Source organism: Hippocampus comes, unplaced genomic scaffold (assembly GCF_001891065.2).
Source record: "Hippocampus comes isolate QL1 unplaced genomic scaffold, H_comes_QL1_v1.1 scaffold112, whole genome shotgun sequence".
In the NCBI taxonomy this organism is placed as follows: Eukaryota; Metazoa; Chordata; class Actinopteri; order Syngnathiformes; family Syngnathidae; genus Hippocampus; species Hippocampus comes.
Genome location: NW_017805841.1, coordinates 1,040,074 through 1,062,165, shown reverse-complemented (window position 1 = coordinate 1,062,165; position 22,092 = coordinate 1,040,074). Strand labels below are relative to the sequence as shown.

The window sequence follows — 22,092 nt, the reverse complement described above, 5'->3', positions numbered from 1 at the left end:
AGTTTTTGGACAGTATATTTTTGTATTTTATTGATTGTGTTGTTACACGTGCATTTTTGTCAACATACTTGCAGGTTCATAAAGGACATGTACCATGCTCATTTCCCAAATGAGGAATTTCTGTTATCAGGACAAATTGGACAGCGCAAACACGAGTCCGCACTAGAGAATATTTACTGTATAATATTAAAAGTCAGTTTATTTTTGTGAAACCGTGCACTAATTAAGGTCTTGTACTTCATGTTGGTTTGTGCCACCTTTCAATGGGAATTTTGATGCAAGTGAGTCCTTTGCTCAGGGAAGAAATATCACAGTGTGTGGTTATATATGCATTTTTGCTTCAAAGCATTCATCGTTGAGGAGTGGATCTTTGTATGCATTTGAGTACGAATAGATATTAAAATACTATTATTCTGTACATTGCTTGAAAAAAACCAAAACGACAGACATGCACAATCTTGCTCGATATTTTAAATGGCATTTTTGTCACAGTTCTGGTGAGGAAGTGCATGGTCCTATCCAAAAAATGGTGGCCCCCTCCATCGTTTAATTTGCCCATCCCTGCTTTAAAGGGTCAAAAATGCTCAATAGTAAAACTCGTGGAAGAGATCCATGCTCCATCCAGGTTGACTGGAAACCAAAGATTTAGCTTTCCAAACTGTACCACTTGGCTCTCTCTTCCAGCTAGTGTGCCAGTGTTGCCCAGGGAAAAAAATTGGCCTCCACAACTATCTTTGTGAATGACAAGAATTTGGGGGCGAGGGGGGTCTGTATGCCAGACATTATAAATGATAACAGACTTCCCAGCAACTCCCACAATCAGTGGGGCTGAGAGGCAGACACGATGCAGATGCAAGCATTACGTCAGCCCACCGGGGTTGTGCACCGAACTCCGACCCTACAGTGCCGCACACGTACACAACCTGTGCCTGCTTTCTTCCCCAACCATACACCCAACTATTCGCCAGTTCCTCAGCCATTCCCTCAGCCATTCCCAAGCGTTGAGAAAACAGAGGTAGCCTTGACAAGGACGTCTGAAAACACAGGTACTGTAGTACCAAAGCTATGTTAATCACATCCACCTCCTGTGGGAGCACAAAGGTGGTGCCTTTTTAACGAGAGCCAGTCCTTGTGCCTGCGTGCCTGCCTGCCTGCGGGGGATCCATGGGAGACCCGTTCGGTTCGCCTTTCACCATCAAAGGCGCTCGGGCAATGTGAGAATCCACCTGGGAGAGGAGCCTCTCAACAGTCCTGAGCCCTCATATCCGTCTGTGATGGCTGGTCCACAGTGGGGACGGACGGGAGGGGGAGGGATGCCTAACTCTAAAGAGGGGGTGCTAGTGCTGACTGTTGAATTGATTGTTAGCAGAAGAATCCCACAGATGTTGTATTGACAGTGCTGCAGAAGCATTTGTTCACAATGGAGTGCGCTAATGGCGAACACTACCTTCTAGCTGTGTCAACAAACAAAAAAAAAAGTTCCTTGTGTTCATTGTACCTAAAATGGAGTGCACCACTTTTTTCTTTTCTTTTCTTTTTTCTTTTTTTTTTTTTAAGAAGGCTGCAGCTAATTTAAACCTGAAAAGCCAGTGTTATAGCTTCAGATGCCGCCAGGGCAGGAAGAACCAACACATAACTCAGAACAGAGTTGCTCTTCGGGAGCTGCACATGGCTCACTGACAAAAGGTCATGATGTCAAAAGTCAAACAGCACAATAGATTACAGGCTAAAACATGCATGAGACGCATTGATGAATTATAGTCATACTTATTTATGCCTATTGAGGTTTGTTTTTTTTGGGGGGTAGATTTAGGAGCAGCCTGACTTAATTGCCACCACTGAATCTTATTTCGTCAACACTTGTGGTTAAAATCCAGGAATATGGATTTGATTTGGACTCAGTCAGATATGAAGATAAGCTGACGTCCATCCTCTGAGGGGACCACTAACATTGCCGTCTGCACAAACATACCCGATGCACCAACCAACATGCCTCAATGGTAATAAAATCTCAATTCCTGTGAGAATATTAAGCAAAGCTCCAAACATGTAAAGCAACTGCCTGTGTTTTACCGCAAGAATGCACGCCTTCACTTCTAATAAGACACTCTCACAGTCTCCGCAGCACTCTAGAGCGGCAAGTCCAACGACTTGCCAAGCCTTATAGGTTTTATTTGAGAAAGTCTAATGACTTCAGCGTGTGACTACTGGAAACATTGGTAGCGCTTTCAGGGAAGGCCGGAGTGCTTTCATAGAGACGACCAACAGTGACCAAGACTTCTGAAGATAGAGCGCACTAGGGAAGCATCGTGTGGCGCTGCCTCAACCTGGACAGCACATGATGGTGTCATATTCCCGCCATGTTGTTACAGTCCTCAAGCATTCATCATATTGCAACAATCTGTCTGTGTGACAAGGCAAGCACATTATTCCTGGGCGGCCTTTGTGACACGAGCAGCAGGGGGAAGTCATGCAGACAGACAAAACCAAAAGGAAGAAATGTGTGAAGCCATGGAATGCGTTTCAAGTGCCGAATATACCACACAAGGCTGGATGGTCAGAGCTGGAGCGAACATACACAACACACGACACACTTATCTCAAGAATCTTCCAGAAAGAGGCTGACAGTGGAAATCCTAACTATAGAAAATGCCATCATTCGTTTTTATGTGGCCTCAAACAGCTCACTTTGTGAAGCATTGATCTTCCAAAATAAACACGTTTCGCTTGCTGTGCTGACAGCCATTCGGCAACTATCGCAAACTACAGCGCTTGGCTACCCAGTCCAAAAAAGTCATTAAAACAGGATGAAAAAGGGAAATACTTTTAAACGAGTGACTGAAATCCGCGTCTCCAAGATAGACCACCTTTGTTGTGCAGCAACTGAATTTTTTTCTGATGACATCTTTCTTGATACATCACTAACAAAGCCACATGTCACTGAGGGTTTGGGAAATGAACATTGCGTTCTCGTCAGGGCACGGCTGTATTCAAGTCCACCTTTGTCAAGTCCAAATCAAGTCCGACTCACAAAGTTCCAAGTCCATATGAGTTCAAGAATAAACCGTCAGGCAAAAATACTATTTTCACGAACACAAAACTCTATGCTCAACATTCTTCTCAGATGGCATTTCAAAAACAATGTGACTTTAAAAATGGTGGTCAATCTCAGGGGAGAGACAAGGATGAGATTCGGCACCGGGGGAGTAGGCAAAATGTACCAAGCAGTGAGAGGCGGCTAATGAATGAACATGAAAGCATCACTGCGGTGGCTTTTGCTGTCCCCGATTCCCACCTAGCACAGCTTGAGAACACCAAGTGTGTGTGTGTGTGTGTGTGTGTGTGTGTGTGTGTGTGTGTGTGTGTGTGTGTGTGTGTGTGTGCGCACATGACTTGACACACATTTTTCCAGCAGCCCAAGGTGGTGACTGGGCCTTGTCACATTTCCATTGGAAAACCGCAACTTGTGGATACCGCACATGCCAGCAGGGTGCCAGGAGGCGGCGGCCTCAACCATGATGCCATTGGCAACAGCGGCAGCGTTGGCAAAACTTTCCCCTCACACTTGGCCTCTTGAGCTACCTTTAGCCATACCCTCTTGCTGGCCAAATACAAATACAGAAAGTTATGCGTACGTTTGGAGTTTGTTTTGAACCACCGCCCTGGTGACTGCAGTCAAAATTGTCATCGAGGTAACCCATCGGTGTGGCATTGGACAATGCCATAGATCTACTTGTGCCAACAATCTCTCTGACCGTCTCAATAACTGCATTGGAATGTTGTCAAAACAAATACTCAACAAATGAGTGTACGTTCCCATTTTTTTTTTCAGCTGTGTGGTCTGATGCAATTTCTTGAGTAATTTTACAAACCAAAACATACCCAATATGTTTACTTTTGGCTGGCTCCTAAGCAGTTTATACTTAAGTCCCTCATATATGTTGAGTTAGGAAAGGTGCCCTCTGCTTCGCCTCCAGCCTGCGCTGCAAAGCACGGCTTGTCTGGACCCAGGAATGTGGGGAGTTGATCATAGAGCCATAGAGCAACTTAATTCCCACAAGTCCTGAACCGTGCAGTCTAAACACACTGAGGTCCTGTGCTGTTCGGTGCTAACTATTTGTTTTTCCTCAGCTGGTGAGTGGGACTTCACACAGAACACACCAGAGGGAGCCATGCTTTCCAGCCGGGATGCTTTACGGAGCAAAAGGAAGAGGTGGGAGAGGCTTGATTGTCATCATGCAGGCCTGATGGTCCACCTCCCCCTCCTCCTCCTCAGAAGCCTTTTGGGCCAGGATTTAACAAACTCCGGTCGGGGCGACAGCTATCTGCCCCCTGTGTAGTGGACACACACAAATTCTTGTTCTAACAGAGTCAACTAGTGCAAACCAAACGTCATTCTTGATTTGGGTTTTCCGCACGTCTCTGTGACCTTGATCTTACCAATACAGGGCAGACGTGTCGATTTCGGAACATGGTCCTCCATGAAAGTCCAAATAAAATTAATTTTGATTTCCAATGCTCCGTTTTGTTAAGTGCAAAAGAGATAAAGCACGTTGAGACTTGAGACTTCCAGCCGCCTGATGAATGCCAGGTATCGCTAAAGGTCCTGCTGCTGTTTGGACTCGTCTAACCCACCACAGCAACATTCCCAGGATTGTTTATATGAGGAGGCCCTACTCAGACGAAAACCTGCCACTTACTTACTAGTCAGGTTTCTGACAAACGTACAGGAAACACATGTTCTCTTAGTTTGATTAGATCTCGTGACGTGAGTAAAAAAGACACGACGTAGTCAGTTGCTAAGGCTAAGAAACTACATCCAATCCAAAATAATAGAACCTCCAAATATGATGCAGAGTGGTTGTACACCACCGCAAACTACAAGAATAAACATATTGATATCATACTGTAGTACGTAAGCGTGCTCTAATAGCATTCGCTGGTCAGATCTCGGCATATGCATCCTTTCCTAACCACCGGTAAACACGGGCAATGACAAAATGGGACTAAAATGAGTTTTGTAAATATAAACTCACCACTTCTGTATTTGTGATTTTGGCCAGAAGGTCTGTCAGACTGTCGCCCCACTGGGATTGGTTCACTGAGTCCAGCTGTAAGCCGCAGATTGCTGCCCCCACACTTCCTGTGGCAATCATGGATGGAGGGTACATGGCGAATCTGAAGTCTGTTGAAGAGGAAAAAAGCTAAGTGAGTAAAGGTGGGAGTGATGCTGCTCTTGTTTTTCTGTGCAGAATACAGATTTATGTGTGAAAAAAAATCTGTTTTTTTTTTGGTAACCCTTAACCCCCCCTCCCCCTTCAAAGGACATTTAAAACAGACCGGTTTATCTTTTAGTGCACAGAGAATATCATGAGCGATTTGAGGATTCTCGGTGAGTTGCATTTCTTCGGCCGAGCATTTCGAGTTCAACAAGTTGTACAAAAAGAAGCGTGCAACGTTACCTTAAACCAGGAGTTAATCAACTCTATCGAACAGAGGATTATGTATTCCGATGGTGTTGTTTCATTATTTTAGGTTTTAATGAATATGATGCACAACAAAAAGTGCAGGGTGGGACAATACCGTATGATTTGGTAATCTAGCAGTCAGTTGATAAATAATCCTTCTATTGCGCACAGTCTGAATGCAGTGCTCGCTAATGACCAGCAGCCTGGATAATGAGGGTTCACTTGGCTTGTAAAGGAGCTGAAAAGCAGCCGCCCTCCCTCAACTCCCCTCCAAACCCCCACTCCCTTTCCCCCAGGCCAGCCCCTTTCCTTCCATCTCCTGAGTAAATCGTGTGCTTGCTGAAAAAGCCCCATAGCGCTTGGAAAGGGAGGAATAAAGAGGCTCAGTGCCTCTGCCAATGCTCACTGCTGTAGGTCCTTTTTCCACGTGTGGTCACAGGCGTGCGTCTCAAAGACCAATAACCTTGTTAGCTCCCCTCACTGTCATTCATAATGCAAATGAGACAGCTTGTGAACGGGCCAGAAGCCCGAAAAGGCAAGGCAACTGGCATACAGGCGTTAGGGGGGGGGGGGGGCTGGGGGGGAGGGAGAGGGGGGGTTATGTGCTTCTGCCCGCCACTTCGGCTTCAAAAGCGTGTGCGGGGGGGCATGTGTGTGAGAGAGAGAGAGAGAGAGAGAGAGAGAGAGAGAGAGAGAGAGAGAGAGAGAATCATCATCTCTCACGCCGCTATTCTCTCTGTACGTCTTGCTCAACTTCTACCTTTCTTTTTGGAAAGCACACAGCCCACTCCGGGGGGGGGTTAACTGAATGACACACATGCTCCAGGCTTTGTCGCGGCAACAGGCGGTGGTTTGCATTGGCGGCCCTCCTATCTTTTAGCATATTAATGGAGTGGCGGGCCAGCGAGATGGAAGGCAGAAGAGTGTGACTCCATTGTCCGGAGTCATCACCTCATTTCACCCAATTGAGAGACACAGCATCCATCCCCTGTGTGCTGATGGCAATTCAGCAAGACAGGCCGGACAAAGAGCGTGGCTGGACAGCGGAGGCGCGGGGGGTCAACAGCAAGAGGAAGATGAAGAAGGAGGGATGGACAGAGTGGCGACAAGGCCACGAGGAAAAAAGACTGGAAGGTGGTGGGCGTGGTGGGAGCGCATCGGGGGGGGTTGACATCTCTGCTGCACATCACTCTCAAGTCTGTGTCCAGACCCTTGTGAGGTTTTCCAGGAAGAAAAGAGCTGCCCTCCAGTGACCCTCACCTCCTCTCCTTCCCCCACAAGCATGCCTCTGTTCCTGGGCCACCTTTGGGTTGGGCCAGTGGGCAGCGGGAGGGGGGCAGAGGCAGCCTGTGAATTAACATATTGCCATATTCAATTGCAAAGCAAACGGCATGCCATGGCTCTGAAGGAGATTTTTCTTCCTTCGTTTTTCCTCCAGCTGGAATCAAAGAGGTGGGCCCTTTGATAGGCGCAAAGGCAGGCCCTCGCTGCCTTTTTAACATGCACAGCCAGGAGCTTTCTCATCGTGTGGGCTCAGTGTTGACAAATAAATGAACTTATTATACACCCCTGTGATGGTGGCTGGGCGGCTGCCAAGGGGCCGATTTATTAAAGGCTATCTCGAGCCAAGAGGAAAGAGCACACAAAGACCCTCGGCATTACATCACTGCTGTAATAGTACAACTTTCTCCAGGGGGGTAAAAGGAGAAAGACGTACATGGATTTACACTCCATGTGATGTGAGAGCAGACTGACTGACAAGTGGGCACACCTCACAGGCAAAGAATAATATACTGTACGGCGTGCGTGCACATACAGTACGCAGACGGGCGGCGTAGATGTAGTGCCGTTTTGTGGCTGAGCAGAGTGGCGGGCGGTGTGCCGTAAGCTGATTTTCCGCACTCCTGACAAGACAACAGCGAACAAGGCCGCGCGAGTGCAGTCGATGCGGATCGACGCGCCGGCTCGGTGGCGGCGGCATGCGGGGAGAAGAATGCTCGTATTTTAGGAGCCGCTCATTGATATTCTTGTCGAGGATAAACAGTGTACGTAGCCGAGTGGGGACGCACGCCTCCGATGGAAAGCTCTGTGTAAGTGGCGGTGGCTGCCTCGTTTGGCCAGCACGCCTCTCAGTGCCTTCAATGGCCCTTTCTCTTTCTGTCTGCAACTCCATCCTCTCTGGCCTCTGGTCACATAAAGTCTGCTGCCCTACATGGCACACTCCTTGTGGGTGGCTGCAATGTATGCACATTCAACTTGTAAATCAATGTACACTGGAGAGCTGAACACCAGCCATAAAAACTGGCAGAAAATCCACAACTCTCTTCTCCAACTCCCCCTCTTTTTCCAACGCAATAAATCAAGGTCCTGTAGCGTATAGATGTCGTACCTGCTGACCATGTTTAGGAAAGGTGAAAATTAAACATTATTTTAGGATTGCTAAATCACCATTACCACTAATGCACCGTCATTCAAAACGCCCCTTGGTTTTTGAAAAGTTTCACATACAGAGCAGAATGTTGTCAAGCCTGTGTAAGCCGGGGCAGCTCACGGCAAAGCTCCAAGGTAAATCAACTACATACCGATTCACACCAACAAACTTGCTGCAGATGAACAGTTATCCTCATGAACATTTCATCATGTCTCTTTATGATTAGCACAAGATACCATGACGATAGAAAAGCAAAGGCTTGGTCGCTCACACAATAATGACACAGCATTGGGACATTTGACATGGGAGCAGGATGTCAAACACACAACCTCTGGCTTGACAGACAGCCACTCACCTGCCCGGTGCCAAGTGTCGTACCAAGCTCCTCTCAGTCTCCTCTTTATGTATTAACTAACCCCAATGCTCCCTTTTAGTGTACGTAACAGCATAATAGCCTTGCGTTCGACTAAACAGGCACGAATTTCACACTTTGTAAGTTCATCATGACTCTCACCAAGGTCAAACATGAATACTTCCAATGAGGATGTTGCCTTTTCAAACACAGGAGTGAATGAATGAACAGCATCCAGAGATAAATTCCCTTTGCGTTTCTGGTGTGAGTCAGATGGCCACATGGTTTTAAGTGGGTTGCTGACGGAGGGAATGCAGGACATGCGGCCGTGTGATTCATTTACTGTGTCACACGTTTGGGCGCAGGCTACTTCCTGCTTCATCTGTTGCCAATGTGGCGGCACCGGACATGATCCCACATATCAAGGATGTGAGGATAATTTGTCGGAGGAGGTGGCTAATTTGTTCAGGCTCTGACGCATCCAGCGTGAAGGAGTTTTTTTACGATAACAAACAGCAGTAAAGATCGTTTCATTGACCACATCTGAGATGAATCATTCATTTCGTGACCAATTTGATGAGTGTCTCCATGCCGACGGCATTCTGGTCCGGTGAGATTGGCATCAAAAGACACATGATTCACTGAAAAATATTTGCACTGTTGCGTAGAAATCGCATGGGAAATATTTGCCCACGGTTTCGCCATCTTGTGGAGCTAAAGGATAACCATGGATGAACATCCATCCATCCATTTTCAACACCACTTATCCTGAACAGGGTTGCAGGGAGTTGCTGGAGCCTATTCCAGCTGACTTTGGGCGGAAAGCAGACTACACTCTGAACTGGTCGCCAATCAGTCGCGGGCCGCATATAAAGACAAATAACCATTCACACCCACATCCACACCGAGTGGCAACGGATAACACACAAGTTAGCCGACTGTACCACTACACCATCAGCGACTTTCCATGGAGGACCGGTTAGGTATTAAAATGAAAACGAAACCAAAAAACATTTTTCTTGATTTTATCTGGTTACGTTCTGATACAGACAACATTTTGGTGTGAATTTGACCAGCTGCGTGATCATACTGTATAAGTTTAAGTATGTATGCGTTTTCAATATAATGTTCATATTTCTTGCACTCTGGCTCTCAAAACGGGCAAGACCCAATGCCAAATTTGTATGTCCTGCCGGTGAAATGGACTTTAAACAAGAGGAGGAAAGGAAAAGGGTGTCTTCGAGCTAGTGAATCATTAGTTTTCCTCTGTCAAACGAACAAGTTAATGATCAAGTTACTTGACAGTTCAAAGCCACTTCCGAGCCCTTCCTTCCATTGGAGAAAAAAAAAAAATCAAATCCCATTTATAACTTGGAAGAGCTTGTCCTCTGCCACTTGAACCACTCGTGATCTACATCCCAACATGCAGGACAATAGACTTTCTTTCACGGCCAATCTCCAGGTGTTGCATTTGATCCACATGCATGAGGATCCAAAACGTGCATACCATTACAGTAAAGGCTATTGGAGTGCACAATTTAAAACAAGGCGGCATAATCCCTGCCAATATGGCCAGAAGACAAAGCTCAATAACCACAGCGGACAGTTTGGGGTGCATCTGTCTGCCCCGCGCACCCCGTCTATTCTCCCACTTTAGCCCAATTGAATAAGAATAGCCGAGGAAGCTGGGAGTGCTTGGTGTGCGTGTGTAGGAATGGAGGTTCATAATCTCCCTTAATGAGCTTGTTTCTGGGCTATTATCCGGCGGGCTGCCTGAGGGAAAGGCCGGTGTTTCCTATCAAGTGGCCCCGCGGCGCTGACCCTCACATGGCTCTGCATATGAAATGCAAGGGCCGAGTCTTTTGTCCCGCCTCTCGCAGTCTTGAGCGGAGTCCCTCAAGCCATTTGCATCGTCCTGAATGGACCAGCCAGTGTTATTAATTAATACAGAGCCTGCCTACGCCACCTGACAAAAACCCGCCGAGTGGCCTGAACGGAACTGTTTCATCAAAAGCGAGGAGCTATTAGGAAGGAGAAGCCTTAGTCTCCACTTCTCCTTTCTCCTTGTTCTCTTGAAGACATAGCGCTACGGTTTATGTATGTCCCACCTCTTTTAACGATGTGTCCTTTCAATCGCAGGTCGATGGGCAATCTGCAACAAGCTGTGGTGTGCTTGGAGAAGAGGCTGGTGGGCTGAATGAAACGGGAAGGCCACAGGTGACCTGTTGTCGACTGTCTTGCAAATGTAAATCCTCCTGAGAGCTCCCCTCCTTGTGTCGCGTCTTCAGCTCTTCAGATGGGCTCGGAGGATGCCTTTCGGGAAGATTCTCACCAAGATAACACAAGATTTACGTCTGGGAACACTGAGCAAAAAAGGGTTTCGGATTCCCAGATATCTTCAGTGCATCGAATTGTTGACTCACTCGCACTCTTGTCTGTCTGCGTCCGGCCCTCACTACTCTCTGTTTGCCGAGTGCATACATAAATAAATGGTCTGTTGCTAATCCAGCACTATCTGCGGAAAGGCTCTCTCCGAAGACGCAATGTCAGGAGGACTCGGCTCGTAAACTCACTTCCACTCCCTCGATGAAGCCATTACGGACAAAGTGCATGCTGAGTCTTTCACAATGCTACTTTGAGAATAGGTACTATCGCTGACATGTTGTCATTACACAAGAATCTACACGACACAGAGGGAGTCGGTTCGTTTTTCTTTTTGCTTCAGCCCATCATTCACATTCACCCTCGCCTTTTTTTCATGGTGGCTTTACATTTTTTTAAAAAATCTTCTATTTTAAGGCTATGCAACTCTGCCTTGCTCAGAACTATGTAAGTAAAAGGGACAAATTCTCAAGGGGTTCGGGAGATGCATTCCTGTCTGAGGCCTGCCCAATATGGCGCTATTGGTGGCATTAAGGAAGAGTGATCATTAATAATAATACAGCATTCCTCCTGCCCTGTTGGGAGCTTCTCAGTTTTGAGGTGATGCAAAGAGGAGGCGCATACCTCCCCACACGGGGGAGCGCTCATCTCCTCCAGCTGCGGGGCGCAGAGGCATGGCAAGTGAAGAAGGAAGGAGATATGAAAACGTGCAAAGCTCCTGCATCTTCTTCACCGCCATCTACAGATCAGGTTAAAGGCTGTGTGTCCCTCCCAGGCCTCACTTGATGTTTGATCTTGTGGGAACACTCCACCTCACAATAGCTTGCCAAGCCTCCACGCCTGTCCATCACTTCTCCCAACCCCGTGCCACATGGGAATGCTCCTCAACCGGCCGAGTTTGCTTTGAAGTGTTACTGGAGGCTACCGGTGAGCCTCCAAAACACCGCCACATACCAGACTGCGACATGGCAGAAGATGAAGGGAGTCTAAACTGTGAAACATCTTCAATGACATAAGTTGAATTTGGAATACTTTCATCTTAAAGTTAATGCATCTCACTTACATGACATCAGGCCTATGAGCTGAGCTGTACTTTGATATGGAGCGCAGAGAAGAATATGCAGAAACGTGTTTACAACATGGGAAATGTATGCAGTTGCGCATTGCCAAGGCCACTTTGCCTTTTTTCGGCTCAGCTCTCGATGCCTCACGTTGGGGCGGCTGCTTTCTCCACTTCAAACAATATCGTGTAAAGCTGTAGAAACCAAGTTGCATCGAACTCATCGGACATGCCAGAAAAGACCACCAATGAAGGGAAATGAGTCTCATGTATTTACTTTGTGGTCACGGAAAGGAGACAAATTTTATTTCGGAGCACTTCAATTCAACAGCGTATTGGGAGACGATGGCGTGCAACAATGGAACATAATAAGGATTGTTTTCCTCACTTCTAGCCACGTATCCCGCAAAGTTGATTGACTAACCTGGTTGAGAGTAGTTTACGTCACCTTTGTGTCACACTTAAAAGTACAGTATATGCAGGGAGGGGGTGGCGTCGGGGGATTCACTTTTAAACCGTCCCGTTCCTACAGCGGCACGGATATGTTCCTAAGTCGCAACAGGCTGCAGTCCATCACTAACCTCCACGACGCAGTAGTAAAGTCATCATTACAGTGAATAGGTCCAACAAAAATACTTAGGGACCAATAAGAAAAATAATCAAAGGTAAAAAAAAAACTACGTCTGGCAGAAACGCAGCAAAACTTTTTTTTTTTTATATAGTTTTACCACTACTGCATTTCTGGACCACATTTTAACTGTACAGCACTTTGAGTTGTTGTTGTTTTTTTTTTATGTGTGAAAGGTGGCATATAAATAAAGTTTGATTGATTGATTGATTAAAATTCTTAAAACACACTGAAATTATTAAAGCGCACTACTAATTGTAAACCAAAGTTATTACAGTACACCAACTCTAACACTAAAACTAATATTGAAAGAACATTTTCATTAATAAATAAAATGTCAACAAAAATGCTTTTGAAAAAATGAAAACTAACTGAATCTACATTTTAAGATTATGAAACTAACTAAAACTACAGTTTGTTCGTGTTTTTTTTTTCATATTTTTTTTTTTATAAAAGACTATACAGTATGTGTGTGAGAGTGAGAGCTGGTTTTCAATTGGATCTCAGGCGGGACTGTGATGGCCAGCGGTGATTGGTTAAGGAGGTACAGCCAGGTGACGTCACTTCACTTTGCTGTGACAACACAGCAACAGTCTTTGTTTGAGTCTAATACTTTATGTACGTGTATTTATTTGCTATGGAAGATCAAGATGGCGCCGTAGTTGGCAGCCGTCAGCGAGGGCTCTTCAAGAGCTCTGCTTTTTTGGTGTTTGTTTTCCTTCATTTCGACCCACTGTGGACTGTTTTCAGCGTTTTGGCCACGATATTCGTCGAAGGAGAGGAATCTGTGCTTGATGGTTGCGCCTTCTCGGCAGCACGTGCGTACCAGTACTGATTTTGATTGGGAGGAATGTTGGCACTAGTTGACGGCTGCCCCTTGACAGTCCCGGGGCGCTTGTGTTTTTTTTTAACGTATTTTTCACAGCCCCGTTTTGTTCAGCGGAGATGTCAGCGCTGTTGGGACAGTCTACGTTGGTGCGACTGGATGGATGGCTGCTGGAGCTGAGGATGAGGCGAGAGGAGTGTCGCCGTGTCGTGCAGATGCGTATTTGGACTTGAGAATCAGCGCTTGGAATTGAAGGGGATTTACATGGGACAGTAGAAGTGAACCAATCTCTTTTTTTCATCAATGACTATGACGGACGGGTGCCCAAGCCGCTGACGGATGATGCACCGTCAACATTTTAGAAATTGCCTACCTCTGATAGTTTGCATCTGTTTTCCCACAGGAGCATTGCAATATATTCATGAGGCTATCCATGAGCAAGCATCTGTTGCTTTATTGTAACCTACCTGTGGCACACAAGGCGATGAACGTCTGGACATGTTTGCGTATAAGAGTCAGTTTATCCTCAGGCAGCGGCAGCCTCCTCACTATGTGCTCGATAAAGTCGTTTGGCGTCACTGCTGCCAGGTTCCACTTCAACTTCCCCAACACCACCAGTTCCCATTCCTGAAAAAAGGAGACACCAGCGGATTGTGGAAGCAGACGATGAGGACACAAAAATTAAGGGAGAGATGACATTTACACATTTTGCCATTGTTCGGGTAAGTTATGTTTCTCCAGCAAACCCACTTATGGTTTTTGCATTATGTATTTTCTCTTTCATACAAAGTAGTGATTCAATTGCAAAAACTTCTTTGTAGCATTTTAATTTCCTTTAGGTAATCTTATCTGACTTCCTTTTTCTGTCGAATCAACCCTCAGTTGCCATTCAAACAACCTTGTAAGCATGCCTTATGAATTCTGCCTAGCAACAAGTGGCCGTGTAAACATGTGGCGTGTCTAACGACCGAAGATCTGAGCAATTCTCTCATTCCACATTGCTGTGTTTCCAAGACATTCCAAATTTTTAAAAGTTTTATCATAAATGACTAATTGGTTGTGTTGCCCATACTATTTATCCTAACACTGTCTTCAAAGGAGACAAACCGTGAAAGAGATAACTGCAGTTTTCACAGTACTTAGCCAATTGTTTTCATCAAAAAACTTGATCTGGTGCAGATGACAATTATTTGTGTGTGTGTGTGTGTGTGTGTGTGTGTGTGTGTGTGTGTGTGTGTGTTCCAGCCCGACACAAAGAAACACAAGCAATGTCACCAGCTCAGGTGACCTCGCGACTGTGTGCTCCCTCCCTGCTTGTCTGTCTGGCATCTGGGACTTTCCTAAAGAGGCCCAGTAGAGGTTCCGCTGTGTGTGAGTGGAAGGGAAGGAAGACTGTGCATTGGGAAGAATCAGCATTTAATCTGCATTCAAACGGTGAAAGAAATGTAAAAATACTCTTAACCGGATTTCCTCCCACATAAACCATTAAAAGTAATTTGGAAAATCTCCGTAAACCCACCATTGTTAAGTGCCAAACAGACCTACAATTCATATGTAGAAATGCCTTGTACCGACACAAGACATTGCTGTAGCAGTACTTTGAGTCGGGGGGACACATGCTGCTGTTCATGTGATGGGACGTGACACTAGGTGTGGTGTTCTCCCGTCTTAGGGTGTATTGTTACTTTCACTTCCGAGAGCAGGAGGTGATTAATTGAAGAGTTAGTGACTAATTTAGGAAAACATTTAGTGGTTTGGTTCCGGACTACTGCCTTGTGACTGCAGCCACGGATGGTACTCATTTTCTTCCTCGGAGAGACCGCGTGGTCACAGTCATGAGATAATCCAACATGGCTGCCCCTGTTTTTTTTTTCCAGACATTCGATGTTCTACTTATAATATGATGATATGATGGGACCATCATGTGAGCAACAAGATTTTTTAATGCATTTAAGTGCCTCTTCCACAAGTGCAACTGCACTACAGAATCTGTGACAAAAAAAAAAAAAAAAAAAACTTGCAACATAGCAGAGCTGAATGCTGAGTGGCAGGTTGGCCCCCACTTCCTTCTGCTACTGCCTTCCTATGGTCACACCTCTCTAACATTGTGGTTCAATTTACAAGAAACTCTTACCAAAGATGAGGACCACAAAAAAAAAAAAAAAAAAAAAAAAAAAAAAAAGAAGAAGCAATCACATGCACTGAGCAGCTGATCTCTGTTTCCTGTATCTGCATGACAGCCAAAATACTGCCTTATACAGAAACAGTGAGAGGAAGCATCAGGAAACAAACAGCAGAGGGCCTCAAAAGTTAAAAGTTAGACATGCTGCTTGATGGAGTGCACCTCTTTCAAATGCTGACCATATAGGTACGAGAATGGAAATGAGAGTGCTCCGTCGTCGAGCCGCCGGCTGCTTCAGGACCATCAGCGGCATCTGAATTATAAAATCAGGCCTCTTTCATAACACGGATGGAATTGACGGTTGTTTACCGAGGAATGTTTATGTAGCACTGCAGAGCTTCGTTATCTGATGTGAGGCCTAAGTAATTGCTTTGCGCAGGTGACGGCAGCCGCGGATATCGCAGGCCTTCGCAAACGAATAATTGTTTTATCCCCTCCGACGAGTACGGTAATCATGCAAAGTAGAACCAGCGTGACATAACATGGCATCATATGCTTGTGCATCGGTGGTTATTTTGGGATGGAGGCTGAACTGTAAAAGGCAAACTTGGATTTCTCTGTGCCTCTCTCCCACTCTGACAGGAACAGAGTCAGAAGTTTGGCCGCCATTCAAGATGACCTCGTTGCTCTGCGTGTGCAAATATTTGCCGCTAGATGGCAATGGAGACCATTAGACAAACTTTAAAGCCCAGCCAGAGGGGTCTGTACAGTAAGGAGCCCCTGTGGAGCAATTCACTTGTGTGTAGATTTTGCGTTTCATTAAAACACAGACTGAAAGTGTACCCTGGATTTCATTTTTTGAGGGGTGTGCGGGGGGGGGGGGAATAATACAAAACACGATGAAGCAAGGGAAAAAAAAGTAGATTAAAGCGTTGGTGTTGAGCAACTGATGACGTTTAAATGTATCTTACCAGCAGCTCTTGTGGTCTGATGGAGTTATCTGTGTAGATGCAAAGCTTCTCTGCAGTTAATGGACGAGTCTCTTTCAATTTGGATGCAAGAAACATGCAAACTGCTCCCAGCAGCTGCAGGTTACACTTTTTGGTGGGGACAACTGCTAGAAATCTGTCTAAGTAGTTCATGGCCAGGGGAAAAACTTCTTCCTCGCACTTCTGCTCCTCACAAACCTAAACAGAGAGAGAGAGAGAGAGAGAGAGAGAGAGAGAGAGAGAGAGAGAGAGAAGTTGGGGGGAGGGGGGCACTACAATAAATACAATATAATACAATACAATACAGCAATGTTCGGTGACGTCAAAGTTTATTACCCAACACTTGAAAAGAATAAATAGGCTTTAAATGTCATCTAAAGCCACATACAAATGCGATGACACTCGAAAGTTGGGGACCAGCCAAGAATTTGCGCTCGGTTCTGATCGGTTGCGACATCACATTTAATCGACGGGATGATTACAACCAAGCATGAATTAAGTGTGAAACACGTCAATACAGTCACACTCCTGCAGTTCATTCACTAAGAAAATGAATTCAAGTCACAATCGCGCCGAGCCAGAAAACACCCAGCTCGTCGCGCAGCACGCGGAAACACTTTTTCTTCATTCGTCATGTTTTTCAAAAAATATTTAAAAATAGAAATAAATTGCCCGGATGCGTTTCTTTTTCACCATAATAAGCTTCAACGCCTTACACATCATACCCGACCGTTCCTATCCAAATTGTTCGAGTATTAATGTGAATAAAATGTCAAAATAAAAGTCAAGTCGCAAGAGGCTGGGGTTGCGTGCGTCACCAGCGAGCCGATATTCACTTCAAAAATTAATTAAAAATATCCAGTAAATCGGAACCTGATAATATTGACATGAAAATAAAGCTGAAAGCCTCGGCAATGTATGTAGTTCGTTGTTAGTGAGAAATACATGAATTAATGTCGACTTTTGAACATAATTCCTGTGTGAGGCATTGCGAAGGGGGGATAGCAAAGGCGCAAATAAGGCCCTCGCCCTTCCTCCTTTCAAACAGATACCTCAAAAGTTTGCAACGATTAAACACACCATTTCTTCAGTCGGGGGACAGATGAGTACGTCCTGTGCTATAGCCGATGGATTTTAAGTGTTGTTATTGCGTTTATGACATTGTAAAGTCCTCTTAAAAAGCACAAGCGCTCCTGTAAAAAAAAAAAAACAACATGGCGAATGGACGACCGCGGTGCTCGGCGAGTGCATACGTGTGCATGGAAATAGTCGGTCTATCTTTTATAAAATCATTAAAAATATTCAAACCAACCGCAACAGACAGCACCAGAGACACGAGCAGCAAACATTGACAATCGTTACGTATGGACGCTGAAAGCAGCGCAAAGACGAGAGACACCAGCGGACTTGAAAAGGCTGAAAAGCCCACATTTGCCTAAAAATGCCCATAAATGAACAAAAGTAGCCACAAATGATTAGTCAAGTCCGTCAATGTTGCATGTAAAAGAAGTACCGAACGCGTGGGGAGTATTTTAAAAGCACACAACAAGCTTTGTGTGGCGTTTATACCTCCAACATCCAAGTGGCGACCATCCTCCTCATAAAGGGCTGAATGTCTCTCTGCACCCCTTTAAAATACGAATATTGAGGTAGAAACCTCTCCTCTATGGTCAACAAGCTCTGGAGGACTCGGTCATCACAAAGGAGGTTCGGATCGGGACGAGCCCGTATATTCGTGTCCATTTCGAGGCAGAGCAGCTCCATGGCGTTTGGCTTAAGTCACAACAACAAAAACAAAACAAAAAGAAGCAGGATCACCGACTGGGAAGTGTGTCGGAGAGCAAAAAACACACCGTGGTGGAAGGGAAAGTGTACAAGGAGGCATAAAAAAAAGAGGCGAGACTGCAGGGGCTCCGTCAGCGTCGTCCTGCCTCTCGTTGTGGAGAACTTTTCCTGTGTGTCCCCTCAGTGCGCCTCTACTTGCATCAGGCGCATTTCAAGGCTGCGCTGCAGGCGTGCGCAACTGACGCAATTCACTTCATTAGCTCCGAGCAGCACACGCATGGCTCTCGCCTTTGCTTTCTTTCTTTCTTCTCTGCCATGCGCGCGCGCACCGCTTATATAGCTCAAATCAACTTATGCACCGTTTTGCCTCCCAAAAGTCGAATAACACGCGTTACAATGGCTCATTATCTTTTTGAAGCGTTGACTTCCATAGGTTCTTAAAAACTACAGGAAGGAACGTCATTTTATTTTAAGTTTACATTGTGACGAAAAATAGCCTATTTCGCAAAGCCCGGGTATGTATTGCCCAAAGATTTTTTTTCAATAAATAAACTACTGTGTGGATGACTTTTTACAGTGATTGCGGTGAACAAAGAGGTGCTGCCATGTGCTTTCCTGAGCAACACTTAGGGCACGAAAAACCCCCAATTTGTCTCCCTCTGTCGAAATATGGCACGGAGAAGCAAGAGGGTGTATATATAGGAATCAGAGAGTTGCGTTTATTAAGCAGATAGTTAAAAAAATACACAACTAATAAGAGATGAGAATCTGCATGGGTAAATATGTTAATGCGCCCATATCCCCTATTCTTCTTGAGCGACTTCAAAGCTGTGAGCTGTGAATGAAGGCCGCAGTGCATCAGGGGAAGACTTTTTGTAAAGTCCTCCCAAATTTGTAGCTCCTATAGGCTGCATAGCGCTCTTGGGAGAAAAAGCAGGGGAAATGTCTCTTTAAAGTTTTTTTTTTCCTTCCGCCCACCCCACACACACACTCCTGTAGTTTCCTCCTCCTTCCGCGTGTGTCTATTTGCATAGCCAATAGTTCTCCACAGCTCGACCAGGCTGGGCGATTGTTACTGGGCAGACTTCCTCTTACCTTCGTCTGCCTCGGCTGGGATGCAAAAGACACATCAGTGAGCGGAGCAGCTAAATTGCATGGAGGGAATACGATTTCAACTGATCGAGTCTCAAATGACAAACTATTGGTTGTTTATGCACAAAATTCCTTGTCAAAACAACAGGCATCTCTGATTGGAAAATGTAGTCTAAAAAGGGTTGACCAGTGCAAATAACAGAGCAGACATTAGTTGTGAAGTGATGCTATAAAAAAGAAAATCATCCAAATCTGACGAATCTGAGAGAAAAGAGCGACAAAGAAGGACGCAATGATGGAAGCAGGTGCTCCAAACTGTCCGAGCGTCCTTTGCTGCCACAGCCGCTTCCTTCACCTGCATGGATCGCACCTGCGGCTGTTTACACACCGATAGTCATCTCTCCGCATGCAAATTGGAGGATATGCAGCCCATATTTGCTTATATGCATACCTTGCCATGTCAGAGCTTGCCTCCTGGAAAGGAGCAACCAGGAGTGAACTGACTTTAAAAAAACAAACCAAAAAAAAAACTTTTATTATTTGTTGTATATTTTCCCATGTGTAGGTTTCTAAATGTCATGCAAGCACCACGTGGTTGAATCACACACATGCCCGGGCGCGTTTTTTCCCCCTATTGTGCAGTTCCATGGCGGAACACCGCAAGGCACATCACAGGCGGAAGCGTTCACTCAGCATATCAGAATAAAGCTGTAACATATCTTTTCAAAGACACGCCAAGCCTTTCTGGCATTTACCGTCCGACTTTTTACTAGGAAGGCAAACAGTCATTGAAAAACGAAACTACAAAGTAAGTGCGCAGCACGCTGCAAGAAATGCACATCGAATAATAAGACTTGTTTGGGGGTCTTTAAAGTTTTTGATTTAAGTAAGTGAAATAAAGAATAATATAATCGAACCATCCATCCATACATTATCCGAACCGTTTATCCTCACGCGGGTCGCGGCCGCGGGCGTACCGAATATAAATATTGTAATTAAAAAATTCTGTTTAGAATGAGGAGATGAAAAAAACGATCGGGGTTTTCTATTGGAGTGAGTCATCATCACCGCACTTTTTACAGGTGAAATCCCCGCGCGGGTCTGTCGACGATTGTTCCTTTATGAGCGACATGACAATCGGGACGAGAAGAAATGATGAGAAAAAATGCGGCAAGTGAGACGAGAGTCGAATGGGGAATTCATCCCAGCTCTTCCGAGACACACAGCAGCTCACTTATGAGTATTTCTCTCACAAGCTCACAACTCACCGACGTGTGTATGCTTTTTTTAAGATGTCAAGTGATATGAAAACCTTTCAGATTCGTTTTAGTTTTTCAACAGTCACATCAATGTTTCAATAAATCATGGGAAGATAGTCAAGGAGGACTTGGTGGCCACTATAGAATGAAAAGGAGAAATAAGCAATGTTTTCAAATGATTGCCATTTTCTTTTTTTCTTTCCTTTTCTTTTTTTTTTTTAAAAATCTTTTGTCCGTTTTGTTCTGGGGTGGTGTAGCCAAACTCGTTTGCATAGATAAGATCAGCTGAGGTATGTGAAAAGAAAATACTCACAGACAAGTCTGCAGGGAGAGAGCATACCTGACATGCAGGGGCTCCCCATTCACATTTTTATTTCCTTTTAAACTCAGCAAATCCCATTAAGAATTTACATTTTACAAAAATAATAAACAAAACCAAACAAATTTCTGGATTATTATGTTGCATAGAGCTTGCAAATAAATTTCGTATCCATTGGATGTAATAAATAGGATTCACTTTAGTTCCCACCTGGATCTTATTTCTTTTCTGAAATAGTTAAACAATTGGATGCTTTCAATTACTTATTCATTTTTTTTTAACCATTCTTCATTCTCTGTCTGTTTAAAAATATATATTGTTTAGCAAGACATATCTTTTTTTGAGTTACAAATGATCACTGACTGATTGCTGAATCCTCTTGCACTCAAATGAAATCACAATTTATTACAGACAAAATTGGAGCAATAATATGAAACTTTTAAATCTTAAAATTCAAACCTGCTTATTTCTTTATTTTCCAGATGATTAATATCTTTGAAATCAATTTGCTGTGAATTCTACAGACATGAAAACTGTAGTAGCGATGAAATCAAAACTAAATGTAGAAATGCCTTGCGAGGTTAGAAAAACAGCAAATTAAGAAGAATTAAAAAAAAAAACTGCAGCAGATCTTCCATCAGTAAAACGAATTAGAATGCAGCGACACAACACAACTTTTAAAATGTGCAAATCATCCCCAATGATTCCATAAAAATCATACTGCAGTCAGCATTCTCCTTTGTTCCTTCTTTAATTAAGCAGCAACACTAATCTGTCATGAAGGGGGGGAGAGAAACACTACTCAGAAAAACGAATCAAATGCAGTTTGACAAAAATACAAAAGAAAAAAAAACTAGCAACTTTTCATGAGAGAAGATGACACATCCACGCCCCTGCAGGCGCTATACTTCTTTGTTGACATCATAACACTGACGAAATCATTTGTTTGTCACATTCACATTTCCCTATTCTTGCTCTATGGTTGAACAAGTGCAGATGTGCACGCCAAACACCAACAAAGAGAAGTTCGTTAAAACATATGGCAATCAAAAAACAAAACAGAAAACTGAAAAATAACAAAAGCAGACATCATGGAAAGCCTAACTGGAAAAACACACTTCTCCAGCCATACAGTCAAAATGCAATGAGTCAATATTTCTGAGCGAGTGGGGGGAAATTAAAAGCCCTCTGTGCCAAATGTATCAATTAGAAAATGACGATAATCCCAAAATACCAGTTAAGTGTTTCGGCATCATGCATGTGAAATTGTGTGGAATTGTACACTGAAGTCCTGCCAAATAACTCGCATATCAAGGCAGTGACGCATCAATCTGACACTCAGGAGATAGCCTATCTTTCCCTAAATACCTTGGCGTGAT

At 44.6% G+C, this 22,092-nt stretch overlaps 1 protein-coding gene and 1 long non-coding RNA gene across 3 annotated transcripts in view; one reads left to right on the top strand and one right to left on the bottom strand.

Annotated features, from left to right (window-relative positions):
* Window positions 1-22,092, bottom strand: part of ccnd2a (cyclin D2, a) — a 73,064-nt gene that overhangs the window by 1,983 nt on the left and 48,989 nt on the right. The window contains exons 1-4 of one of the 2 annotated variants that reach the window (XM_019888311.1): window positions 17,828-18,271; window positions 16,241-16,456; window positions 13,615-13,774; window positions 5,037-5,185 (exon numbers count right to left, since the gene is read on the bottom strand). In XM_019888311.1, coding sequence (XP_019743870.1) covers window positions 5,037-5,185; window positions 13,615-13,774; window positions 16,241-16,456; window positions 17,828-18,022 — 720 coding nt within the window. In that variant the 5' untranslated portion in view covers window positions 18,023-18,271. Of the gene's footprint in view, window positions 1-5,036; window positions 5,186-13,614; window positions 13,775-16,240; window positions 16,457-17,827; window positions 18,272-22,092 lie in introns of those variants that run through there. The other variant, XM_019888312.1, reaches the window with a different exon arrangement.
* On the top strand, window positions 13,781-15,163 carry LOC109526798 (uncharacterized). Its single transcript, XR_002170414.1, has 2 exons — window positions 13,781-13,869; window positions 14,393-15,163. It is a non-coding gene; the product is annotated as an uncharacterized LOC109526798 (long non-coding RNA).